Source organism: Corvus kubaryi, unplaced genomic scaffold, assembly GCF_017639235.1.
Source record: "Corvus kubaryi isolate FWS band 111438036 unplaced genomic scaffold, C.kubaryi_AGA036_p1.0 124, whole genome shotgun sequence".
Taxonomy (NCBI): Eukaryota; Metazoa; Chordata; class Aves; order Passeriformes; family Corvidae; genus Corvus; species Corvus kubaryi.
In genome coordinates this window covers 188652-214792 of record NW_024580659.1, presented here as the reverse complement: position 1 = coordinate 214792, position 26141 = coordinate 188652, and the positions used below count along the sequence as shown (strand labels likewise).

Genomic DNA, 26141 nt, shown 5'->3' with positions numbered 1-26141 from the left:
ACTTTTCTTGGGTACACCTTAGTTTCTGCTCTGTATGAGATTGCTAATAAGCATTTAATTCCTGCACCCTTTGCTCCTGTTGCATCTTCCTGTTGCTCTGTGTGTCACAAAATGCTTTGACAGATGGATTCCCAGGGAGAGTCTTCCAGTGATGGTTGGCTATTGGGGTAGTTGGAAGCAGGAGAGGGGTATAAGGTAACATTTGGAAGCTGGATGAAACCAGCCACGTGAATGTCTTCTTTTTGTCCTGGCACATGTCAGCTCTGATAGCATTCTAGTGATCCCGGGAAGGCTCCTGAATCTGTAGTCTCATGGTAGATTTTCACTTGTAAACACCATTGCATACTATTACCTGTGTCTGCTTTTGTCCCCGTGCCTCCGACAGCTGGGTCTTTCCCTTTGTAGTCAGTGATATTCTATTGTAGTCCAGTCCATCTGCATTTGTCTCATTCCTTGTTCCACTCTCTTTGTTTTGGATAGTGGAATAATCTGAATACCTGTTAAACAGAAGATTAACCAGGCACATGTTGCCGCCTTCTGCCTCCTCCGCCTCCTCCTGCTGCCGGCAGCCGGTGAGGGTGAGCGCAGGGGGATGCAGGAGCGGCGAACGGGGGGGCTCAGGGAGTTTGGGGGGCTCCGGCGTCGCTTTCGGAGGCGGTTCCGCGGCTCCTCCGGGGCAGCATCCCCTGGGGAGGCCCGGCCGAAGCCCCCGGCGTGGGGAGCCCCAGGCTGCGAGCTCAGCTCCCTCAGCTCAGCCGCCCATCCCGGGGCCGGGGTGGAGGAACGCGTGCTTTGGGGAGTTGTGGAACCGTGGTTTGGGGGGCTGAGGAACGCGTGATTTTTGGGGGCACATGGTCCCGGCGGCGGCGGGAGGTGCCCACACGCGCACAGCGGTTTTGGCGCGGAATTGGATTTGCTGAGGGAAAAGCCCTGATGAGGGAAAAGCTCTGCCGAAGTGAGGTGGGTTCGTGTTGAGCGGTGGTGTTGGCCAGCAGCAGTTACAGTGCCCAGCAGTGGCTGCGGGACCCCGCCTCATGATAGGGACTGCTGGTAACTGGTAATGATGGGCTGAAGTGGCTGTTGGTCATTCTTGAAGTATCCCATTAAAAACCTTCACCTTTTCACCCCTGACACAGTAAATTCTACCCGTTTACGGCAGGATAATAGAAATATTGAGGTGTTAAGTGATGATACCACATAAACAGCTCTGCTTATGTAAGCTTGTTTGATAATTGAGTTCATACATCAAATGCTATTATTGGTAATTTCTTTTTCAGCAGCCCTGTCTGTAAATATTTTGTTATTGTGCTTAGAGGATGGACTGTGTGGTTTTCCCCAACTTCGTTGTGTGGTTGGAAAGGGCAGATGTGATCATAGAACCTAGCTGGTGAAGTCTCAGAGAAGGAGAAGCACTGTTTATATTTTATATATCAGTGGTGTCACTTGATCAGAGAGATCAAATTCTGCACAAACAGAAAACATGTGCAGGAAAGTTGACTGTGACGTGCAAGAACCCATTTGACTTGGTCAGAGTAATCCAGGATCGCAGTTTGTTTGGGGGCTGAGCTGAAATCAGTGTGGCCGAAATGGTCAGAGTTTTATCTGTAAGTACTTCGAGGTGTGAGCACCAGAAAAAGGGTTCTTTAAGCTGACTCACCATGAAAGTGCTATAGCAGTAACTGTATGCAAGCTGACCTTGAATAAATGGGGTTGGAAGTTATTACTTCTTGCAGTGATTGGGGACTGGGTGGGAGCAGTTTGCCAGCTCTGCTCTTGAGATGGAACTTGGTCAGTCTGTTAAAGGTTTTGTGTGGTACTGATGGTGTGAAATCATGCTGCTGTCCTGCAGGATAGGATGAACCCCTCAATAGCTGCATTGTGGTGGGTTGGGTGTGCATTGTACCTCTTCTCAGGTTATTCAAGTAATTAACCCATCAGAAAACCAGCTGGAGAAAAAAGTGCCACCAGTTGATCAGCTGATGAGCTGGAGAATTCAGTCAGTTGAGGAAGACTCTCATGCGTGCCAGAGGTGATGGAAGGAGAGAGGAACAACATAGAGGCACCAAATTCTTCTTCTTTGGTGTGCTCAGCCCTTGTTGGCTCAGCTCAGCCACCTGATAACTGGCCCAGGCCGTTGGTTTTCCTTGTTTTATTGTGCTGCACTAGTACAATTGTGAGATGAAGGGAGGAACTTTGCTGGTTGACTTGCTTTGTAATTTCACAAGGTAATTTGGAATTGGTTTAGCTACCTGTCATTTCCTTGTCAGGGATAGAGGAAGGAGGGAGGAGTCAGGTGGCATTAGGTGTCTGCAGAGGAAAAATTTGATCAACCATTTGTAAGCATGTGTAAAGCTGTAAAAAGTACTGTGCTACGGGTACAGAAGTTCCTCTTTGTTTCTGTTTAATGAACCTCCACGTTTACACCCTTAGAAGATTTCTTTATATCATTGGCTGTGATGCCTAAATATTTTTAGCTTTTTATGTATTTTTCATGTATTTGTAACTTTGTAGACTGTTAATAGATAGTTATAACTTCTAGTACTTTTCCTGTCCTCCCCCTTAGTTTACCAAACCCTTACTAATACATTCTTGAAATTCTGTTTAGTCTTGCCTTTAGTCTAGCAAGGACACTTTGTTTTGCACCATACATCATAGACACAATAAAGTGTAGGGCTAAAGGATGGGGGGAGGGGGCTCCAAAGGGGCAGAACCCGGGGGGAAACTACCTAACCAACTGCTCTTCCAACTGGACAATATTTGATAGACTAATTAACTAACCATATAAAAATTGTAGAAATGCTGTGTCATGTATGCATATTGCCATGCAGGCTTTCAATTAAAGACTTGCTTTTATATTGTCATTTTAACACTGTTTGGAAAGGTTTTATGTTTTATTCCAGGCAACAGTTGAAGTATTCAGGTATTTCCTGATGCCAGAGAGTCGAGACTGAATTTTCAAATGCTAAAGTCCATTTAAATACTCCAGGAAATACCTCTTTTCTACTGAAGGAACAGGATTTATTGTCTTTGCCTCTTCCTGTTTGCTTTCTCTGAACAACTACACCTGAAGGAATTTGAGTTTTTTGGATGGAGTGTGGTTTAGGAGCAAGATGTCAGGGTATGTCTTGTTAATGTGATAGGAAGGAGAATGATGAATAGAAACCAGCGGACTGCAGCATTTATCACTGAAAAAGGAAGTGATACCCCTCTTGGGAAATGATTTTTACTTCAGCTTTGAGAAGTATTTTTATGTGGCAGTTAAAAGCTTTTAATATGTCATTCTTATGGTGCAGTTACTCAGGCTTGGGAGGGCAAAGAGAGAGAAAACAGCCAGTCTCTTCAGGAATGTATCAGCCCAATGCAGTTCTGAAAAGTGTAGGATGTCGCATAAGGGAGCGATCCTGGTACGTGAACATCCCCACTGCATTACCACTATAGCTACACCAGGTGATGCTTGCAGTGGGAATGCCACTAGACTGATTATAGTTCTAAGAATCTCTGTTGTACGACATCTCCATTTTATGCAATGGATTATCAGGATTAGGATTTTCTGTGAAGTAAACAAAGCAAAAGGTAGAAACAACCAAGTCACACGGAAATCCAAACCTACAGTGCATGTGGTGGTGTTGCATCTTTTGCATCAAGTCAAATCTCTAGGAAAATGTAATGTTTTCTTCTAACTGATCTTAGTGCTTTTTCGGTATTTTTTAACCTATTTGGCAACTCATGTTGCTCTTTGCATTTTTACAGTAATTTGGTAACTACTGTCACATGTAGTGAGGAGTATCACCAGCATCTCATATTTTCATGCAGTTTAGTGCTTATGTCTGTGTGAACATTTCAATAGAGGTGCTTGATGAAGATGAGATACTCTGTGTGTGAGGAGTACGTATTTGCCTTTGTTATACACCAAAGGAACTTGGTTTGTAAGTCCTAACCCAAAAACTTTTAGCATATTTAATTGGTAACTTAGGTGATCTGGTCAGTATGAGAAAAAGTCTTTGTATGATTATTTCTTTGCTTACTAACTATTGGTTTGTAAATCTTTTCAGTTTTGGGTGAGGATTGTCAGGCATATACTGATTATTTTGGCGAAGTACAACCTGCACAATCCTGTCCTCAGTTCTGCTGTGCATTTTGCCTGGGTCGATTCTGGTGCTCTGACATACTCCTAAAATTTGATGAACAGCAGTCACAGTGCGATCAGCTTAATGAAAGGTATGAGGCAAACTGAATGTATACAACCTATTATAATTCTGTCATCAAATGACAAAATCACACTGTTTAATGGTTAAATCTTCCTAAAGGGCCTTTTACCTCTGTCTGGTTCTATCAGGGAATCAAAATTAATGCTTGTTGCTTACCTGTAAAATGGGAACAATAAGGTGGATAAATTAATGCATGAACTGATGTGTGTCTTCTTGAGCATTTTCAAAATGACACTCTATTTATTTTTTCTGAGGATGCCTGGCCTAGAAGAACCTCTAGAAGCTTTAAACAAGATCAGAGAGAAAACCAGTGAACTCCGTGAATCGCTGTCCAACAACTGGTTGGGATGAAGCTTTAATATGTTTTTTTTTTTACCCTGGTGGGAGGGCTTCAAGACCTGATATAATATGCATTAGTGTTTGTTACAGTGATTGTTGTCAGTATTACTATATCATGTGTAAAGTCCTTGTTATTGAAAGCTGTAACTTCACATTTTAGAATGCTTCAGGACACCAGATAGGTACCACTGGTACCTGTTCCAGATGGAAAATGTTACCAAGTGTCTTGGTTTGGAAGACAGGTGTCTGCCAAGGAAGGCAGGAGTCTCCCTTGAAATGAAAAATGCAACCCCCTTCCCTCCGAATTATTATAATTTTGAAATTAAGGGGCTTTCAGGCAAAGGAGGAGGAACAGGAATAACAGTTCTTTACTATTATATATATATGTGTGTGTGTGTGTGTGTATAAGCAGTCAAACAAACAGCAATAACTCTGGCAGTAACAGCGAACAATCACAAACCCAGTGCCAGCCTTCTCGGCTGTCGGGCCCTTTCCCCTCGGGTGCAGTTCCGCTCGCAGCCGGCAGGGGCACTGGCGGCTCCCGGTGAGCAGGGCAGGTGCGATGGTTCCCCCACGGCTGCAGGGGGCGCTCCGGAGCGAGCTCGGGGAGCACGCGGCACTGGCGGCCTGGGGTCCCGGGAGGGATGGGATAAAAAGGCCTCACAAACCCCTGGGCAGCCGATCCTGGTGTCCGGCCGGACCCTCGGGAACAGCAGGGACGAGCACAAATCCCGGGTGGCAGACGAGATGTATGGAACTCCGGAGCTGCAGTGGAACGCCCGGAGGCCTGGGCAGGCAGGGTGTGCGGGGCTACAGAGCAGCGAAGGCTCGAAGCAACAGCGGGGGCAGGGCGGCCACAGCCCGGCTCCCAGCGGGGCAGGGAAAGGCGGCCTTGGGAATCCCGGGGTTTCTACGGTAGAAGGAAGGCAGCCGAAAAAAAGCAGAAGTCTCCAGTGCTGAGGAGATGGCAGCAGCCCCTCTGTCCGTCTGAACGCCCAGCACTAGTTGCCCACACACCCAGGTGAAAGACAGTAGCCTGTTGGACCACACCCTCAGGGGCTAGGTCCTTTGTCCTCCCCAAGTACCAGCAATTTGTTGCCGCGGCAACATATATGGGGAAAATTCCTCAACAGGGGGAAAAAAAAACCAGAAGGGGAACTCCCGGAAAAAGCCCCCAACACCAAGTGAAAGGCATCCCAAAGGAGCAGAGAGGACACGCTCTAAAACCACCTATTGTGGAGTTCTGACTGTAGTCACAGAGTGGATAATGTGGAAAATTGCCAGACTTGCTGTGGAGAATCATTGAGGCCGGTAGAGCACAAACTTGAGCTGAGCCACTTGCTTATCTTACACCTGGCTCAGGCAGGGCTTAACCACTGAATGATGTCTGGGGTGAAACACTGGTCTGAGCTCGATGTTGTTTCTGTGAAGCACGGAAGAGCATCCACATCTCTGTAGGGAAAGTGAGCATCACTTCCCCTTGCCCAGGCATAAGAGGCTTTGTTCAAAGTACAAATCTACTCCTTGGAGTCCATGATAATGTGCAGTTGCAGTGTGGGAGCAAAGACTATCAGATGATAGATGTCCTTTAGCCAGGTGGAGGAGGGAGTGACACTGAAATGTCACACTTCTGTTCTGCCTTTAGTTCAGTTTGAGTGGAGGGAACAGACACCCTCATTATAAAATTGATACTTGGTTTTCTCCGTGTAGAGGGTGAGACTATGACCCCATTTTGTGGACAAATTACTGTGCTTGCTCCTCTCTCCCCCCCCAAAGCAGGGATGCCTGTGTCAGAGCATACCTGGGTGAAACTAAGCTTAGTTAATGGTGAAGGTGAGCTTAGTAAAAAGCTAAATTTGTTAATTTTTGTTGTTAATCACTGACTAACTTTAGTTACTTAGGGCTAATGCAGTAAATGCATTTATCCACAGCTGCTCCAAATCTATGTATGATCTATTTGGTTTTGGATTTTGCAAAACTGCCTTGGAACGGTGCTGGTCAGGCAAACGTCAAATGCATACTTGTAGCACCACAGACAACAAAAAGAATCTCTTTTTAGTTTACATTACCTTTCATAAGCACTTGAAACTTAGGTAGGTAACTTGAGTAAGTAATAAATTCCATTTTTTGAGATGAATTCTCTTGTTACAGGATCTCTGACTCAGATTTGCAGATTTTTCAGGACCCTGATGATTTCTATGTTTCTTCTGGCCCCAGGTAAGCCATACAAGGTTTTAAAATGGGATTTGTTTAGAGGTTCTTCATTGTGTGATCAGGGCATGTGGACTTGGCAGTGCTGGGTTAACAGTTGGACTCAGTGATCTTAAAGGTCTTTTCCAGCCTAAACAATTCCATGATTCTGTGCTGCTAGAGTGTGAAAATAGAAATACTTACTTGTGTGTTAAGAATGTGGACCACTCAAAATCTGTGTACATGTTGGAAGAAGGAGAGACATGAGGAAGAGGCTGGATGTTGCTATTTAGACCATAACAATCTCCGTATATAATAATCTGTATCCTGCCTGCTGAACAGGAGATTGAAGCATTAGCACAGAATCACAGAACAGGTGGGGTTGGAAGCAACCTCTGGAGATCATTCAGTCCAACCCCCCTGCCAAGGCAGGGTCACCTGGAGCAGGTGACACAGGAATGTGCTCAGGTGTGACTTGAGTGTCTCCAGAGGGGAGACCCCATGCACTCCCTGGGCAGCCTGTTGCAGTACTCTGCCATTCTTAACATAAAGAAGTTCTTCCTCATGATGAGGTGGCACATCCTGTGTTTTAGTTTATGGCCATTGGTATGTGCTTTGTACTCTTAGAAAATCCAAAGTGGCTCTGGAAGAAAATCTGCTTTTGTTTGAAGTATCTCCTTGGTGTTCTAGCATCTTTTGCAGTTAGTTTTTATCAACATTTCTTCTTCTGTTTCAGTCTTGGGGAAAAAGTAAATTCCTTTAAGCCTACATTGGTGATGACAGGAGTCTTGCTGTAAAAATGCATCAATTTTTCAGAGTGTGGAAGATGATGGAGGGCAGGGTTTAATCACAGAATGTTGAAAAGGGTGGAACGGACCTTAAAGATGATGTACTCCCAGCCTCCCCCATGGCAGGGACACCTGCCACTTGCTGAAGGCCCATCCAGCCTGGTCTCAAACATTGGATTGGGGCATCCACAACCTCCATGGGCAAGCTGTTCTAGTGTGTCGCTACCCTCACAGTAAAACCCTTTCTTCCTAATATCTAACCTAAATTTCCCCTCTTTCAATTTGTACCCATTACTCCCTGTCCTGTGACTCCAGTTCCTGACAAAGAGTCCCTCTCCGGTTCCCTGTAGCCCCTTCAGACCCTGCAAGGTGCTGTGAGATGTCCACACAACCTTCTCTGCTCCAGGCTGAACAGCCCCAACTCTCCCAGCCTGTCTCTTTAGGGAAGGTGCTCCAGCCCTCTTATCAATATCGTGGCTTCCCCTGGACTCGCTCCAACACTTCCGTGTCCTTCTTAAGCTGGGGACGCCCGAGCTGCGCGCAGTGACGCTGAGCGCTGCCTGACGGCCGTCGCTGCGCAGGTTTGGGCGATCGGGATCGCGGCAGCGGCGCAGGGGCTCCCCTTTAAGGGGCGGTGCGGGCGGCGTGACGTGCGCGGGGCCGGGCGGCGGGCGCGGGCGAGCGGCGGCGAGGGCGAGCATGGGGTAAGCGGCGGGGCTCGGGGGGCTCGGGACGGGACCCCGACAGCCGCGGGGGGAACCCGCCCGGCTTCCCCGGTACCTCCGGCGGAGCGGCCGCGCCGCGCGGGCTCGGTGCCGGCTGCGAGCGGTGCCGTGCGAGCGGCATCGCCCGCGGGAGCGGCGGGCGGGGATCGGGGCCGTGCACCCTCCCCGGCACTGCCGGGCGGAGCCCCCGCGCTGTGTAAGTCCGGGCACATTTTTCCCGCGGTGGAGGAAGGAGCCGCGGTAAAGGCACGGAAAGGTAGCGCTGCCGTGGCGATGTGAATGCGGTACGTGGATGTCTTGGAGCCTTGGTCTCTTTTGGCGAGGTCTGTTCCACAACGAGAAGGGTTTGATGTAACATTTTGGAGGAGGGATGCCCCTTCTCAGCTAGGCTGATCATCCTGTCTTCAGATGTGTGGTTCAAGTGCAGCAGGCGTGAGCCTTTATCTTGCAGTCAGGGCTTGCTCTTTGTAAAAAAACCCAAGCATTTGGGAAGGAGCAGTTAAATTGTTTTAATTATCTTCGTTTTCAGCTATGAAATGTCTAAAAAGAGCATCATGGATGTCTGCTCGAGAAGATGGGTGACTCCTCCTCTCCCTTTCAATTACATTGCAGCTTTGAAAAATTAGTGTTGTGCAAAGGCCTAGATTTGACATCAAACTTAACCTTCTTGTTAGGCAATTTTATTAGAAAAGTGGTAATTACTCACAGGAATACTGTCCTTGAAAAGCCACCCGGATATGACTCTGGAGGAAAACCACATCTCAGAACTTTCCAAAATGACTTATGACTGAGGTGTCCCATTTAGGGTGTTTCAGCACTGGGAATTGCAGTGAGTGGCTCCATCTGTGACTGCAGCCAGTGGGACACCAGATAGGTTTTTGTTTAGTTACACACAGTGCCCGGGGTTTTGTGTTGTGTGTGTTGAGGTTTCTGTGTTTTTTTAACCAAGTAGTGAGCTGTATTCCTTCTGGAAGAGGTGTCCCTGCTTCCTTGCCTGCAAGCTATACTCCACCCTCTCCCTCCGTGCCAATTTCTTTTAAAAGACAGGTTTTGCCTTGTTTCTTGATGACTATGTTAGTTTAATTCTTCACTGTGTAGAGAGAAGGGCTGATGTCAGTTGGAATATTTCTTTGATTCTCCAACAAGATGAGCATTCTCTTTGAACAGTTTGTAACGTGGCAGGAGGCAGCGAAGGACAACTTCCTTTAGCACCTTGTTCTTTCTTAGGAGTTGCAAATATTACCTTTGACACTGCCCTTGAGAAGGAGATGATGGTCTCCTGGCGTTATGGGTCAGAAGGCATTGAGTTCCCCATTCTTCTTGCATCAGGCTGATTTCTAGATTGAGTTACCACCCTGGCACACTGCTCACAAACCCTGTCTTTTTAAGAGAACTTCCCTTTTCTGAGGGCTAGTTACAAGCTACCTGTGGACTTGCCACTGGACTCCGTGGTCTGGTGTCTCTTCTCCCTGCTTGGAAAACCTGCCACAATTACACCCTAATTCTAAGGGCTAGGGAAGGGCTATTGCTGGAATGTTTATTGTCTTGCCCAGCTGAGGAATTTCTAGTTTGCTTCTACTTCTGCTTTTTTACTGCGTTTATTCTGAGATCTTCTGCAGAAGTGCAAGCAAAGCACCAGTTTTTGGCAGGTTTCTTTCTAGTATTATCCTTTAGTATTAATGTTTTTCAGTATTTACACTGAGTATCAGGTGCTGTTGAGGCAGGGGTCCACTTTGGGCAATCCTTTTAAGTGTATTTCACACTTTAAGCAGTCCATACCCTATGATCTTCAGACATTTTAAAGACAATAAATTCCACTCCATTGGAGTGTCTTAATAATGCCCTTCTAAGTACTTGAAAGCATTTTGCTTCCCAGAATACTGCATTTGGAAGCAAATGTAAGCATTCTGGGAGAAGTATGAAAGTCAGGATTAACTTAAATTCAGGCTTTTTACTTTGTTGATCAGTCCTTAAAGATCATGTGGAAGTTTTAGGTCAGGGTGTAGGCATGAGTTTCATATTGCTGAACTTGATAAATTCGTCACCGTTTTTCCTCGACCATGAGTGATTGCTCCATTTTTTGCTGCTAGTGAATGTGTTGTGGAAAGTGTTTACTACTGGAAGGTGTTTCAGGATTTTTTTCCCCACATTTTAATTGGATTACTGAGTTTTTCCCTGCTTTGCTCTGGTTTCGAAGATGGATTGTGAGCAATAAGGTAAATTTAGCTGGTTTTCCCTTTTCATTCTGCTGTACATAGTATTCTTATTTTAAGAAACTGTGCAAGAAGCAGAGCACTGATTCACCAGGACAGCACTTATTATTTTCATTGGTAATGTGATTACTTAGCCTTGGTATGCCAGTTTTCCAATAGTGACCCTTACTGGAAAAGGAAATTAGATGACTCATATCCACAATTCAACTAATTGTGAAATATTTGAGTGTTTAAGGAGGTGGAGCAATTCAGAACATCTGTATCGGAGTTACAGCAGAAAATAATGTACTTGGGGCAGCTGATACCAGCTTCTAATTGGAAACAAAACTTCCCATTGTCTGTGTACACAGTTAATTGGGCTCTGTTTCTGAATTAATTTCTGCCTGTAAGTTACAGCAGATTGTGTAACAGGTACAGTAATGCTTGAGGAAAGGCTGTTCCTCCTTATGAGAAGAGGGAGGCAGAATGTCCATCTTCCTGGGGAGCTTTGGCCAGCAGAGACAGAACAGCCTTGTTGGATGGGGTTGTGCTCGTTTGGGGTTTGAGCCATGTGTTGTCTTGTGGCTTCGTTGTCCTTTTATGATATAGAAAAAATCCATGTCATTCTGGCTGCCTTTGGCTGAAATGTGGCATCTGCAGTAGTCTGCTACAGGCCTAATCTGGCAAAACCAGCATATTTCTAACAGTGAAAGATGTGATTATCCTAATTTGCTTTGTCTGGTTTAGATATTTTCAAGCCCATGTTTTCTCCACAGACAAGGTCAAAAATACTGTGATTTTGAACTATACCCCATTTCTCCTCCCCTGCTATCACTATCAGGGACTCCAGTTTACACTTTCCAGTGTATTTGGATACTCCAGCATCTGTAAAATGTTGTCAGTGGTAAGAAAATAAATCATGAGGGTTATTACAGAATCACAGAATTGTTAGGGTTGGAAGGAGCCTCTGGAGATCATTAAGTCCAATCTCCCTCCAAGACAGGGTCACCTAGAGCAGGTTACCCAGGAATGTGTCCAGGTGGTTTTGGAATATTTCTAGAGGGAAGACTCCACGAAAATTGGGAAAAAGCTTCTAGAAATGTAAGCAGTCTCTATTTAATGAGCAAAGGATTTCTATTCCAGTGCTGGTCCTTGATATTTTCTGTAATAAATGAGTTAAACTGCATAGAGCCTGTTCTGGGAGGCTTGTGTTCAGGCACAGGCTAATCTCACCAAGGAATGTAAGCTTCTTGCCTGGAAACAACTGAGATTTGGATTTGAAGCCACTTAAAAAAAATGTTCTATGCTTTTTACTAGCCTGAAGAGTAAATATCAGCTTGCACAGCTAGCAGCGGTAACCCACAGAGCATTTGGTTTTGTGTTCGCTGTGTTCTTGGTGAAGAAGCTGCTTGAAGGTGGCAGAATTGTGAATTGTGGTGTCTGAGCTGCTGCTGCAGGCACTGGGCTTAGGTTTTGTTTCCTCAGAAACCAAGCAGGAAGGAGAGATTGAAAAATGCTGCCCTGGCACCAGAGGCAGATGCACACGGCTGGGTTAGCATGCTCTGCTAACCACAGAGGGCTGTGTGACAGCAGCAAACAAGACAACCTGGCCTGAGCATGCAAAGACGTGGCAAGATTGGTCACTTGGATTTTGTTGAGGAGTTAATTTTCCTGTGGCTCTGTGCTTCATTGAGTGGATTTACCTACCAGGGCAGAGTGTTCCCTCCGGCTGTGGGTTTTGTTGTGCCTCTGTGTAACTCTGCACAGTGTAACTCTGAAAACAGTAAATTTTCTACATACAGGTTGACTCTGGAGAGAGAGCTTGTGGAAGTGGTTGCAGGTAGGGTAACCCTCAGAGAAGGATCCTATAGTCCAAGAGACAGAGAATCCTTTAAAAACATCTTCAAAAGACCATGATGGTTATTTATTAGGATCTGTAAAAGTTTGAGCATGTGGATTCCGAAGGCAGCTCCAATTCTGCTTTTTCATATACTGCCATAAAAAAGCCCTGACCTGAGGTGTAGCTGGATATATTTGCCACAGATTGTGTTGTAGATGTATTATGGGAGGAGGAGAATATCCTTAAACTGCCCAGCCTTTTAAAACTGCAGCTGTAGGGTCTTCTGTGACATGAACAAATTAGTTTAATTTCAGGAAATTGCCAATTATGTGAAGATTGGCCTTTTGACAAAATACTTTTATTCAAAGCATTTTATACCATTCATTTTTCATGTGATGCACCTCTATTTTTATTAGCGTGATCTCTGGCTCTCCATTCCACTGAGAGGTAAACTTAAAAATCTCTCTTTTTTTAGGTTGTGAAAGGAACTAGTCATGAAAGTCACTTTTGTGACTCTTTTGGTGAAGGTCTTGTTAACAATCAGTGCCATTTAAAAGAAGTAGTGATTGGCCAGATGTGACCTCTGCTGCAGTGGCCTGTTCTCAGTTGTACACTGTTAGATTTTCCTTGATGATGCTTGTTGTGCTGGATGAGTAATATTCCAGAAGAGAGGGGGAATGTGGGGCAGGATGTCATTTCAGAGTAGTACACCATAATTAATTTTACTTAATTTAAACTTTGCTCCTGCCTGAACACAGTGTTTGGAAATTTTACATATGTGATGATACATGAGTTACGTGGGTAAAGAAAAAGGTGTGTTTGCTATAAAAGCTGAGTTATAAGGCGAGGAAAGCAAGTGGGTGTAACCTAGTCCAAATTCCCTTTTACTGCAGTTCCAGTGTGTTTGGCAAGTCATACACCTGGTTACAATTTTCCAGGAAAAAGAAAAAATCCTTTGACTCTTTAGCCAAGTTAGTTTCTAGTTAGTTACTTAAAATCTGCTTTCTAGAATTAGTATGGTATTGGCAGTAGCAGATTCATAATATTGCAGTTTTTGTGGGGAAAATTTTTTTGTGGCACTTAGTTATTATTTTTTTTTCAGTTAAACTTGTTCTATTAATTCAGTTAACCATCTAAGAAAAATCCTTCCCATTGCCAAATTTGAATTTGGTTGTGGGGGTAACATCCTGTGTCCTTGAAGTGGGCAGTAGGAATGGAACTGACTCATGTTGTTTGCCTTAAATAGCTGTAATCAATCTACATTCTCTTTTTGCCACTAAAGGAGCATTTAAAATTTATTTACCAGCTGTAGAAGCAAATGCCTTTAATTGTGTTTAAAGACGGTTTATATGCTGAGGATCCAATGAACTGAAAATTATCTGGGGGCCTTCATGAAGCTGCAGTGTTGATTCTTGCACTGTTGTTGAATCCCTCTGAATGCAGCCTTGACTTTTCTCCTTGTTATGTGCATATTTTAATGCACCAGTTACTTACAGCAATTACTCTCAGTTGTCTGCAGAGTGTACAATAATAGATTTCCTGGGAAACTTCACTGGAAAATTGTATTTTTAGTATGTATTACAAAGGGATGTATGTAAATAGACATATTTAGTACAAGTGCACTCTTTATGGACCAAGAAATACATAAGCTTGTATACATATTCCATAATAACCTGTTGGATCAGGGTGTCAGATGTCTGAGTAAAACCACAAACTCCAGGAAGTTCCCTCCCTGCCACTTTCTCATAAAGGCTGTTTAAGAACATGTTGTGCTAAACATGTTATTGTGAAAAAAAGGAAAATTAAAAAAAATAATGTAAATATAATGTAAAAAATAGTAGTTAGCTTTATTTCCAGTAGGTCTTTGTGTATAAAATTAAAGTTCATTATTTTGGGCTTAAAGTAATCCACGTCAGCTTCCTATTCGAACAAACAGCTAAAGGCTCCATTCAGTACATATTTAGCAAACTTCTTCCCCAAGAAGACTCCTGCCTTCCCTTTTTCTATAGCACTTTGGCAGTTGCAGGGTTTCTTGGCTTCCCATAGCTTTATTGTTGTTGCTTTAGGTTGTTTCTCATGCCAGAGCTGGGTCCCTGGGCTGTGCTCAGCTGTGGACTCTGGGGGATGTAGCTCAGGGCTGTTGGTACTGCAGGTAAACAGAGGGGTTGTTTTGCTGGAGCTCCTGTTGCAAACTCTCCTTTTGGGGGTACCCAGAAAGAATTATGGAAAGTGGTGCTGAGTTTTATGGGTTTTCAGTTAATCTGTGTCCCTGCTAGGGCAGGTTGCAGTTAGTGATGGCTTGAGCTGGTGCTGCTCTGATGGGTTAGTCAAAATAAAATGAAACCCTTTTCATGACATTAAGGGACTGTATGTGGGCAGGAACGCAGGAGAGACAGCCTCAAGTGCTAACTTGAGTTAACATTTGTCTGAAAGACCAGTGCAGACATCACAGTTCCAATCCACACTTCACTGCATTTGTAGAGCTTGTAAAAAATGACTTTGCACTTACTTAAAGCTGCCAGTCTGATGAAATGACCAAGATTTCATAAAATTGAAACCATGCTGCTCAGTCTGAGTCTTAGGCTGCCTGTTGCCTACCACAAGAATCACTTGGAAACTTCCTGATCATGTAGAGATCCTGTTTTGGGGAGGTGGCCAAGGCTGCACCAGCAATTTCTGTGATTGCACCTGGACTGGGAGGCTTAACTGTGGTGTATGTTTTGATTGTCCGCTTGTGCTGATGCTCCTGGCTGTGCTAAAATAGGCTGGTCACTCTTTCAAGTGTTAAAATCAGGCTAATGTTTTCCTCTGAGTTTGCTTTCTGAGTAATGGTAAATTATTTTCTTTTAATCTTTAGGAAAGTGGTTCTTATGTTTTGACTTCTTAGGCTAAGACATTAAACTGAGGAAGTGTGTTGTTAGTGAAGTTGTAAAAAGTAATCCCTCTGAAAGGCTCTTGGGAATTCACATTGCTTTAAAAAAATAATTTATTCCTTATTTTCCTGCTAAACTTTAGAGGCAGTATGTGGCATTGTATGGCTGTGACTAAAATGTTAGGTAAGCATCTCTCTCTGGGGACTTGTTTCATCATGCCCTACTCCTGAGTCAGGGCAAACGTGGATATTTGCTGTTCCATCACATTTCTGGGAACTGGATCCTTTTCTGGAGCAGTAAAGAATGACATGCATATACTCAATTTTTAATTTTACTTTTAGGAATGGCCTAAATTATCTTTTGACGTCTTTCCAGACCACCCTGTGTTACAGCTGTAACTCAGTATTTGTAAATGTTTGTTTTTAAAAGCAGCAGTGCTTTTGAAAAGAACTTCGACAATGTGTTTCTTGAAGCATGGAACAAATCTTGGAGCAGATTAAAACTTGCACAATAAAAAGGCTGCTTAAACTAATTTTTCAGAACTAGGTGGTCTCATTGTTCATTTGGATTTTTTTTTCTGTTTTAAGACAAAATTTTTAGTATGTCCTACTCACATGAATGCATAGATATGTGAAAACTTTCTTTGTATCAGCTTATAAAATGTCACTGATTTAAGTGATTCAAACTGTTAAGGAGAGTTAAAAATACATTGCTGGAATCGAAACTTTGATATTTGAAAATGCTTTAAATAAACTACTTTTTTTCCCCCACTTGACAGTGTTCAAGATAGAGATCTCCAACATGAATAACTGCCTTGAGAATTAACTTCTACAAATAGTATTATTTAGATTCTGGGCTTAATTCTCACATTTTAATATGTCCATTGCATCTCATTCAGTACTGAAAGGGGTAAAGTAGGCAAGTAACTCCCTTTATGTGACCTGATAGATATTTTGAATAATGAGACAGCTTTAGAGATAAGCTGAGTCTGTGAGACATCCTCATTACACATGCACTTCAGTGCTTTCCAAGGGTAGGAAAGAGAGGATAAGGGTGGAAATGGAGGTAGGGCAAGGCAGGGGAGAGGTGGTGGTAGGAAGGGGCAGGGTATTGTCTCTCCATTTTTACTAAATGGAGTAAATCTCTCCATATTTACTTTCCCATACATTTTATGAGAAGCTGCAGTTTGTTGTTGCTGCAGTAAAACCACTGTTAGGTTTGATTTTGTTTTTTATCAAATCACTGGCAAAAGTTCCCTTTTCTGTGAAGAGAAAGAAGCAGGAAATGTCAGTGAATGAGCTCAAGCTGTTTATAACTGGGTGTGCTTTATTTAGACTATGGTGTATATAATGTGGGAGTCTGGGAACCCGAATTCTGACTGACGCCAGCAGAGCATTCTGAGCTGGTGCTGCGGCCACCCTGATTTCTGCACTCTGACGTTTGTTTGCAGAATGCAGGCATCAGGTGTGCTTTCGGTTTTGGTTGGCATTTGTTTTCTCATGGTTAACCATTCAGCGGAGAATCTGTAAGCAACAATCCCTCACGTCTGTTCTTCATTTATGTACCGTGCTAACAGTCATTAAATTATCATTTAATGTGAATATGTGTTTTCCAAATATTTTCAGAGTCCTTTAGGCAGATTCATCAGGTGAAAGCAATCAAATGAAGCGATTTTTGTCTAAGAAAGGAGTTAGCATACTGCAAGAGAGTCTTTATACAGTACCTGGAATATCTTGTCTCCTGAAAGTTAGAAGGTTCACTGAGGAAAGTATGTTGAGCACCATTCTGACCTCACTTGACTATCACCAGTTAGTGGCAGCCTTCCTGCACCTTTTTCAGTAGTGGGATATCACTTAAATGCTCAAGAAGTGCTCAGGACAATACTCCTTGGGCAGTAAAAAGACATTATTAGAGTAAGGTAGTGACTGACCATGCAGAAATTCCAGAAGAGTATTGCTAGTTTTGATTGTCAATAAAAATAGTTAGAAAAAAAATTCTTTTTGAAGAGCTCCACTGTTGAAAGAGAGTGTTGATGACATGAATTACAAGTTCACAGCACTTACTAGTTTTTTCTGTAAATGTCTCCCTACTTGCTGCTGTTCCAAGACATTAGTCTGCATGAGCCCAAGCATTGGCAGGAAAATTATCTGCTGTGAAGTAGGTGATAAAAATGCCTGCTGGTAATCAGTTATTACACTCCTTAGAGAACTGTGAGAAGAACTAACTCCTCTCTGTTATTTTACTTGCTGGGTTGTCTCTGACAGCTTATAATTTTGGTGTGCAGCAATCACACAGTGTTTCAGTGGGTAGGACTGGATCACAGTGTTTGCACACACGAACACAGAACTCTGACATATACACCTGACACACCTGCCCTTCAAACATGTGTCTCTGTTTAACTCTTCAAAAGATGGGTGCAAAATGTCCTTGTGCCATGGTAGTGTCATTTTGCCAAAGACACAAGTGATGCAAATGCACTGGGTGTCTCCAACAACTTGGTGAAAATAAGAAAGTGGTGAGTTGGTTTTTAGCTTTGCTTTTGTTGTGTTCTTTATTAGAGGTAGCAAATATGAGATACCTGCTTCATTGAGCAGAAAACTGTATTAAAAATAAACAAATGGAGCCCATGGCCACTGTTTTTATCTGTTGATGGCCAGCTTGGCTGCAGATGGACTTGTGCTGTTTTCTCTCCTCATATCAGAAATGAATTTAGTTGTGAAAGATAAGGGGGCTGTGCCAGTTTCCTGCTGTGCTCAGTAATTTACAATGAGTAAATATTTCTCCACTTTATCTCCATTTTTTTGGTATCTTTGATTTTGCCCAGCCTTTGCTAAGGTTCTAAGATATTAATTGTCTGTAGAAGTGAAGAATTGTAGTTGTCTTCTTCAGCCCTAATCTTTTTCCTTGACACAAGAATTTCTTTCCTTAGCATAGTTCACTTGAAAAAAGGTGGTTTTTTACTTTACTGGGGAAAAAGCCTGAGGAAGAACCTAGTAGACTCCTTTACTTTGTCTCTGCTAATGTTGCTGGAGAATAACTCTGTGTAATGGAAGTAATGTCAACTTCCCTGGTGACAGAGCTCTTTCAGGGTTGATCCAGAAGTGGGAACAAGAGGAAAGAAAAAACTGTTGGCTGCTCCACAAGTACCAGAAATTGCAGTTGACGTTTCTTGTCCTGCAGTTTCTGAAGGATGCTGTTCCTTGGGAGCATTGGAGTCAGGATGGGTAATTCAGTGTACGAAACCACTGAGTGCAATTCTCTCTGTCTTTTTCTTCTCTTGAAATGGCATTTGGATTTTGCTTTTTATACCAGACTTGAAAGAAGTGGGATTTTTGGATGATGATGAGCTGCTGTGAATTTACTGTGCTGAAGTGAAGCTGATGCTCATGAGGATGAGAGGGCACTTAAAAGCTGGGTGTTTAGGAGTGCATGTTTAGCTTAGCATCTCAAAAACGTTTTGTAAGGGTGCAAATAAATGGGGCAAAACATGCACATGTTCCTCAACACATTATTTGCACCTTTACATCCTGCGGTTGTGTTGCAGTAATCCATTTACTTTCCTGGCAGTGTTTCTGACATGGTTCCTGTGACTTCAGCAGGCTGCAGCAGTTCCTGCTTCCCGTTTTACACGTAAATGCTTAGTTGCAGTGCGTGTGGGCAATCCACAGTATCCCATTTAGTACTTCATGGTTGTATCCATAAGTGCTGTATTTAGGGCTTCACAGAATCAGTGCTCTAGATACAGTTTGATAAAATCATTGTTTTGGAAGAGATTTGACTCAAGCTTTTTCTTCTAGTTTTTGCAGAAACAAAATAAAATTGATGCAACCTCTCTTAAGGGGAAAGAATGCATTTTAAATGGAGCCTTTTCTATTAGTGCTTGTATTCAGTTAGTACTCAGCTTACTAAGGGTTAAGTTGCTCTAGAAGACACTGAGGTGAGGTCTTTTAAATTTGGGTTGAGGCTAGAGCATTTTGCAATTCTTTTTGTCCGTGATTTAACCTTCCAGTGTCACTAACACTCAAATGCAATTTTCACATTTGGTGGGTGTTTGGTAGCCAAGTGAAAATTGCTGGACGTTCTGGAGATGTGTCATTTTGTTTAAAGCTGTTAAAAGGAAACTGAGCAGGAAAAAAAACAGAGCTCTGTAGCCAAAATCTCCACCGACAAGCAAAAACAGGATGGATGTGAAACCAGGTCTCAGGTCATTATTTTAGAGCTGGTTGTTTGTTAAAACTGAGTTCCTGCAATTGTTCCCAAAACTGATGCATGGTGTGTTTTTTAAGAAATAAGAGTGCTGGAGACTTTGGATTCTGTGGAAGAAGGGCTTTAGTGATTTCAGACAGTAGGAAACAGATCATTTCATTTAGCACTTTAAAGGGAATTGTCACTGGCTTTGCTGCAATACCTTTTCTCCCCCGTGTGGTAAATAGAACTTGTAAAGCTTCTAGGGGTGACTGGTTATGTCTGCGTTCATCGTTTGGTGCTCATGACAGAGCTCAAAGCTGGCGTAATCTTTGACCTTCCTGTACTAAATTGTGGAGTTTTAGGCAGTGTTTCTGTATCCCATTATGTGGCCTGGCATACTTGTGTTGCAGTAAAGTCAGAATTTCAGTTCTTCCTAACTGTGTGAAACATGGTTTCTAAAACAACTGTTTGCAGATGCCAAGGAACCTGCCAAGAATCTGTTCAGTGCTGAGATTGTCTTGAGTTTGGGGCTGGGAGGTCTTAGGGAATGTGGGAAGAACTTGCGTCACCCCGAAGGTTGGGGTGCTTCATTTTGGGCATGCTCTGAACCTGTGTGTTCACTAAAACAACAGCAATCACAGTCGCACTAAAATGAGAGGGACCAAAGACCCCTTGGCAGGGTTGGCTCAGCTTCCCCTGGCTTAGTGGACCCAACCTCCAGCACTGCCTTGCACAGTTATTTCTTAGTCCAATAAGTACTGAGAGATTGGAGGTGGAGCAACGTGTTTGCTACAGGTTTGGTTAAGGAGTGACTCTTACCAGTTCCTGGTGATCTCTCTCTTGCAGTTTTGGAACCCTTATTGCCATTGGAATTACTGTTTGTGCAGTGATTGTCATTACTATTATTCTGTGCCTCACCTGTTCCTGTTGCTGTCTGTACAAAGCATGTCGAAAACCACGGCGTAAGTAGCTCTAGAGTTATTTTCTTTTTTACATCTCTGAAGAGGATTTTTTTTTTTTATCCCTCATGGAAAATTGTGTTCCTATAATAGGTGGAAATACTCTGCTTGGAAGTTGCAATACCTAAATGTTAAAAATAAGCATTTAAGCTGCTTCAGAATGTGAAGTTGCAGAGAGCTATTTTTGAATATTTTCTGAGCATTTAGAAGTTCTCTTCCATCCCACCATGCGGGGGGTCTGGGAGTTGTTTGGGTTTTTTGTTTGGGGACCACCAGCACTAACTGTGTTCCTTTTCCTTGCCTGTAGCTGTGGTGACCACCACTGCCACCACAACGGTGGTTCACTCTGCCTATCCCCAACAACCAGCAGTGCCACCCAACTACCCAGCAGCTCCATATCAAGGCTACCAGCCCGTGGCTATCCAGCCCCAGCCGGGAATGCCGGTGGCTCCGTACCCTGCGCAGTACCCTCCCCCTTACCCCATGCAGCCGGCGGGACCCCCAGCTTACCATGAAACTGTGGCAGGTAAGGCAGCACCGAGTGCTTCTTCATCTCTTGAACAGCTAAAGAGACAGTTGTTCTGCAGAAAATCTTGTGTTATTTGCATTTATTATTTTTTGAGGCTGTGTTAATACAAATGTGAACAAATTATGTAAAACCCAAGGTACGGCGGGTGCTGTTTTTCACCCTGGAGGAAATTTCCCTACCACGTTGCTATGTTAAGCATTGCCAGAGGAGGTGTGAGCTGGAGCTGTACTGGCAAAGCTTGGCAACATGTGGGACTGTCAGTAGATCCAGCAGAATGTTTTACTAATTCAGCTGACATTTAATATTAAAATCAAAGCCAGTTAACATATATATATACACACACACACATATATATATATATATACGTGAGTTGGATGTTTCCTCATTCCCTTTCTAATCTAATATTTGCTAGCTCTATAAGAGCTATATAAGGGCTCTAGAAGAGCTATATACAAGCTCTATAAGAGCATGTAGTGACAGGACAAGGGGGAATGGATTCAAACTAAAAGACAGTAAGTTAGATTAATTATTAGGAAAAAATTATTTACTGTGAGGTTTGTGAGGCCCTGGCACAGGTTGCCCAGAGAAGCTATGGACACATCTCTGGAAGTGTCCGAGGCCAGTTTAGATGGAGCTCTGAACAACCTGGTCTCATGGAAGGTGTCCCTGCCCATGGCAAAGGGGGGTTGGAAGGAGATGATCTTTAAGGTCCCTCAGGCCATCCTGTGATTCTGTAAGGTGTTTTCACTGATGGTATTTTCTAGTCGCTATCTTTGTAGACTAGCAAGTATCTGATGAACTTCAGAGAAGTCTGTCGACAACTTGCAGTTAGAATTATCACAATCTTTTTTCTTCAGCTTTCCTTCTTCAACAGCATTGTTTTCATGCAACCTTATTGTTGCAATGACTAATTCCCACTTCTGCTGGTAATAGCTGTTATCTGAACAGTTGGCTCCTGGCTGCTCAGAGGGGCCAAAACTAGGCAGTTACCTGTAGGAACTTCAAGCCCTCTTACAGACTTCACTGTTCATCCTTCTAAGTAACAAGGAAAGTGTAGTCCTGAGTGGTAGATAATGCCCTTAGAATGTAACTGTCAGGACAACTCGCGTACGAAAAAGACTTTTCACAGTCTGAAGCACTTGGAAACCAGTTAGAAATTGTACATTAATAATGTGCAAACCAGCCCCACGTGTGAAAACACTGACTTGCCAGGACTGTTGACTCTTATTTTTCTGTTACAAATGCCAAAGAAGCTCTGGGTTTTATGAGATTATACCAAAGTGCTTTGGCTTCATCTTTTTCATGTGAGGGAGCCAATAAATTAGTCATTTAACTTATCCTACTCTCTAGTTTCTCAGACTGTTGCTGGTTTGTTAGTTCTTAAAACAGTTGTTTTGGGTTTTTTTCTGGGAACATACCAAAGCACTTTCCATGTTGGCAGCTGAAAATGCCTCAGAGTGAGAGTTCTTTTCTTCATTTCTCCTGTCTGTTAACCAAGGAGCAGGCTCTTAATTAGGTCGCATGCCAGGGGAGAATACCTGCTCTGCCGCAGGAGCCAAACCCACTCACTTTACAAGATCAGCAGAAGATAACCACACTTGCACTTTCCAGGGATCTGATCAGGTGCTACTTGAACAAGCTTGTGCTGCTTGACAGACCTGAAAATGAAGATGCCACTTGAGAGCAGCTTTTCTCAGAACAGTAGAAAATAAGGATCTCTTCCAAGGGATACACGTCTGGTATATAAGTCAAAAACTCTTTCACGTGCTCAGTAGTGATGGGATACTTTCTCACTTCTATTTTACTTCCTTAATTAATTCTCTGACACTTAGCAGGAAAGCATTTTCTCTGGAGGAATCCTAAGATGATTCCTCTAGTACTTTTTCTTTTGCCCAGTGGTTTATTTTTTCTCAGCACACTATCAGGTATATCCTGTTGTTTGTGCACCCCTGACTTCCACTGGCTCTTTTTTTGGACTAGATCTGTTCCTTTTCTTTAGACTAGATTCTCTCCTGAAGGCTGCTCATGTACACTCAGCATCAAAAAAGCCCCAAAGCCAACAAGAACAAAGGTTTTTGTGATCTTACTTCTGAAATGCAGGTGTTTCATGAGTGAGCACGAGCTGTTTTCAAGTCCAATTAAGATACTGGCTTTAGTTGAACCTCTTAACTGTGTGCTCAAAACAGAAGTTGCCATTTTATCTGTAGAATTCAGAATGTACATTCTACAAATCTGATTTTTCTTGTGTTTTGCTTTTGCAGCTGGTGCTGGAGCCCCTTACCCCACCCAGCCCCCTTACAACCCTGCTTACATGGATCCTCAGAAGCCCATCTATTGAAAAGCTCTTCTACTGTGCTTCTGCGTACAAAACTTTTCAAAATATAATTTGTTCTGTTTACACCGTGCACCTGTACTATATTTTTCTGGAAGACAACAACCTTTTGTTTAAGTAGAGTGAAAATCAGTTCAGTATCTTCTTTTTTTTAATGCTCCAAGGAAGGAGTATTTTTCTTGCAGAAGTTAATTTATACCTCAAGCAAATACAAAAAGAGATTTTGCTCTAGATACAATGAGAAAAGTGCGAAGAAGGGGTATTTCAGAAATGCAGCACCACGATAACATTTGCTGTGCAATGGTCTAATCTGAGCATTGTCAAATACCCAAAGCTGTAGCAATCTTTTGCACAGTATTAAAATGTAAAAACATAACCTCTAAGCAACTACCTGATATATGTTATGTAAGTTCTGGCTGTTTTGAAGCTACTATTGTTAGGTAAGATACCATTTAATACATTTCATTTACCATTCAAAAGGGAATTTTCCTTTTTTGCAACACCTTTACCTTTAGTAAAGGGTAGCAAACCATGTCTAGTTGTCTTTGAACTAGTTCTAAATAGCACGAGTTGGTAATTTCCTTGTTTTGTGTCCCAATTTTAAGGCTTATAAACTGTGCCTGCATTGGGTGTTACAGCTAGAAATTAACAAACTCTCTGCCACTTAATGGACCAAATAGATCAAAAGCTGAAAACCTGAAAATTCTTCATAAAAATTATTGGATGAGTATTTCTTGTTCAGGTATTATTGGCCAAGCTTGCTTCAGCCATCTGTTGTTGATGAGTTTGGAATTAAAATCAGCCCCTTAATCACATGTTAAGCAGGAGTACCTTGGCAGCATTCAGTCCTGCCTCATCACAGGGAAGGAATTTATTTTACAGGAGAGATGGGATGTCAGCAGAAGATTGGGGTTTTCAAAAGCTCGGGGTTTTCCACTGTCTCTAGTGGGAACTGTAGGTGGCAGAAACCTAAGAATTACAGACCTTTATAAACCCAGTCAGCTTTGGTATAACGATATGCTGGGTGAGGGGACACAGTGGGGATTAAACCTCCCTTTTGTCTTCAACATTCCCATAAAGCTGAGCAGAGAATGAGAAGTCAGGGAAAGGAAGGATTTGGTCACAGCCAGGTAATGTATTTTTAAGAAGGTGATGCTTTCAGTCATGAAACATCTTGAGATATCCTCATGACTATTACCACTGCTGAGGTTTTAGGCTTTATGAATCTTCTATTGCTCAAACAAGGAGGTATTTTTTTCACTGTCCTCAACAATTCTGTCTTTTCCAACATTGAAATGCAATTTGTTTTTATTCGTCATAGAACTATGTAGTTATTTGTATGTATCACTGTGACATAATCAGTGAAATAATTTTAACATATCTTTTACACTGATAATACTTTTTTTAGAGAGGCCATTGAGCTGTTTGTCCTGTGATTCTGCATTTGGGGTATATATTATTTGGTGGCATTGTTTCACCTCACAGAGTGGATGGAAATTGCTGCTGTCAAAGGCAGCCTTGTTCCTATTCCTGATTTTTTTAGTCTATTTCTGGATTATTCCAATTCTTTTTTTTTAAGGAAGTTTTCAGGGCATTTCAGAAGAAACTTGTAGACAAGTTTTTACATTGGGGTTCATGATAGCCTGTGCCCCTGTGTTACACCTCTTTGAGTGTTGAAGTTAATAGCATGAAAAGTGCCAAGAAGCACTCACAGAGCATGTATCCATGTATCCTGTGTCTGTGTATTCCTCCTCTTTCCTGCCTGTCAGCTGAGAAATTGGGCAGAACTTCACTACACTGTTAGGTGTTACATGGGAACAACCAAAAAGGATGGTGTCTCCTGTATGGAGGAGGAAGTGTTGCCTTAGAAATCCAGAATGTTTCTGTGTGGGAGGGCACTGAGTAACTGCAGAAATAAATCCCTTGCTATAAATCCTACCCCTGGTGTTTATTCATGGAGAAATTGGGCAGAGATTGTTCCAGCACCTTTGTTAGACTGGGTGGAGCCAGGCCAGGGAGAGCACAGGTGCAGTGTCCAGTGTGGGGCTTCCTGAGGTTGTTACTGTGCCCTGCTCTTCCTGTCCCCCACCTGGTGTGACAGAGGGAGCAGTTGGTGGCAGTCACAGTGTGTTGTGTTTGGGCTGTGAGAGGGAAATCTGCAATTTCATGGCAGGTTGGCTCAGTCATCCTTGAGGACGTAGGAGGAAAGTAGAGTGGCAGCAATAAAAAGACATTCCCAGATGTGAGGTTTTGGTGTGGAAGTTGTACAGACCAAATAGATGGTCCTGAGTTGCACTGCTCTGTGTGGTGGTGGGAGATGAGGGGTAGGGTTAAGGAGCCTGAAGATGAACATCTTTCCTTCAGTGGACATGTGCAAATGGTAACTATATACAAGTGAAGAGATCAATCATTAATATACAAGGGGCTGCTTTAGCAGTACTAATTCAGTTACGAAACTTACTGAAAGAAGAGAAAATTATCCAGTTCACAATTAATCAGATATTTTCTTATTGTTAGTGCATTAATCATCATTAACAATGACGTGTAGGACCAGATTTTATTTGGCTCTTGCCCTGCAGCCTTGTTGAAGCTTGTTTTCAAATACTGAAGAGAATGGGATGATTACAGAAAAGGTGGAGATGATCCATAAGTTTTGAGTTTAAGCACTGCTGATGAGTCAGTCCCAGTAGCTGCTGTCTTCACGTCATTTGTTCTCCACAGTGCTGTAGGGAGGGGGAGGGAGCTAAGACTTTAAATGTTGATATATCTTTTTTTTTTTAAATTCTGTAAGTGCCTTTGTTTCAGAAATGTTCTGTGAAATTAAAGACAGTAGAATATTGAATTTACTAGATAATCATTGTTGCTTTTGTTACATACTGTAACCTTGCTTTGTATGTTGTTTGTAGGTTAAACATAAGTATTCAAACCAAATGGCATAAACTCTATGCACCTTTGTAATAAAGGCAGTGTTTGAAGTA

At 42.8% G+C, this 26141-nt stretch overlaps 1 protein-coding gene across 4 annotated transcripts; it reads left to right on the top strand.

The window, feature by feature from the left end:
• The first annotated feature begins 495 nt into the window (after positions 1 to 495).
• Positions 496 to 26141, top strand: SHISA5 (shisa family member 5). Of its 4 annotated transcripts, none has more exons than XM_042018224.1 (7): positions 496 to 572; positions 4053 to 4218; positions 4463 to 4549; positions 6699 to 6764; positions 20190 to 20305; positions 20610 to 20828; positions 23093 to 26141. In XM_042018224.1, the coding sequence occupies exons 3-7, from the start codon at positions 4464 to 4466 to the stop codon at positions 23167 to 23169; spliced, it is 564 nt and encodes a 187-aa protein (XP_041874158.1). In that variant the 5' UTR covers positions 496 to 572; positions 4053 to 4218; position 4463; the 3' UTR covers positions 23170 to 26141. The 4 variants fall into 4 exon arrangements, with proteins under 4 accessions (XP_041874158.1, XP_041874149.1, XP_041874139.1 ...); XM_042018215.1 differs by having other exon boundaries at positions 496 to 578; XM_042018195.1 differs by lacking the exon at positions 496 to 572 and adding an exon at positions 2746 to 3118.

Bases quoted from the DNA above. Each gene is read 5' to 3' on its own strand.
- SHISA5 (XM_042018195.1), top strand. From the start codon at position 3,088: ATGGAGTGTGGTTTAGGAGCAAGATGTCAGG. The intron at 6,765-20,189 runs GTAAGCCATACA...TCTCTCTTGCAG, and splicing joins TATGTTTCTTCTGGCCCCAG to TTTTGGAACCCTTATTGCCA. The intron at 20,829-23,092 runs GTAAGGCAGCAC...TTGCTTTTGCAG, and splicing joins TTACCATGAAACTGTGGCAG to CTGGTGCTGGAGCCCCTTAC.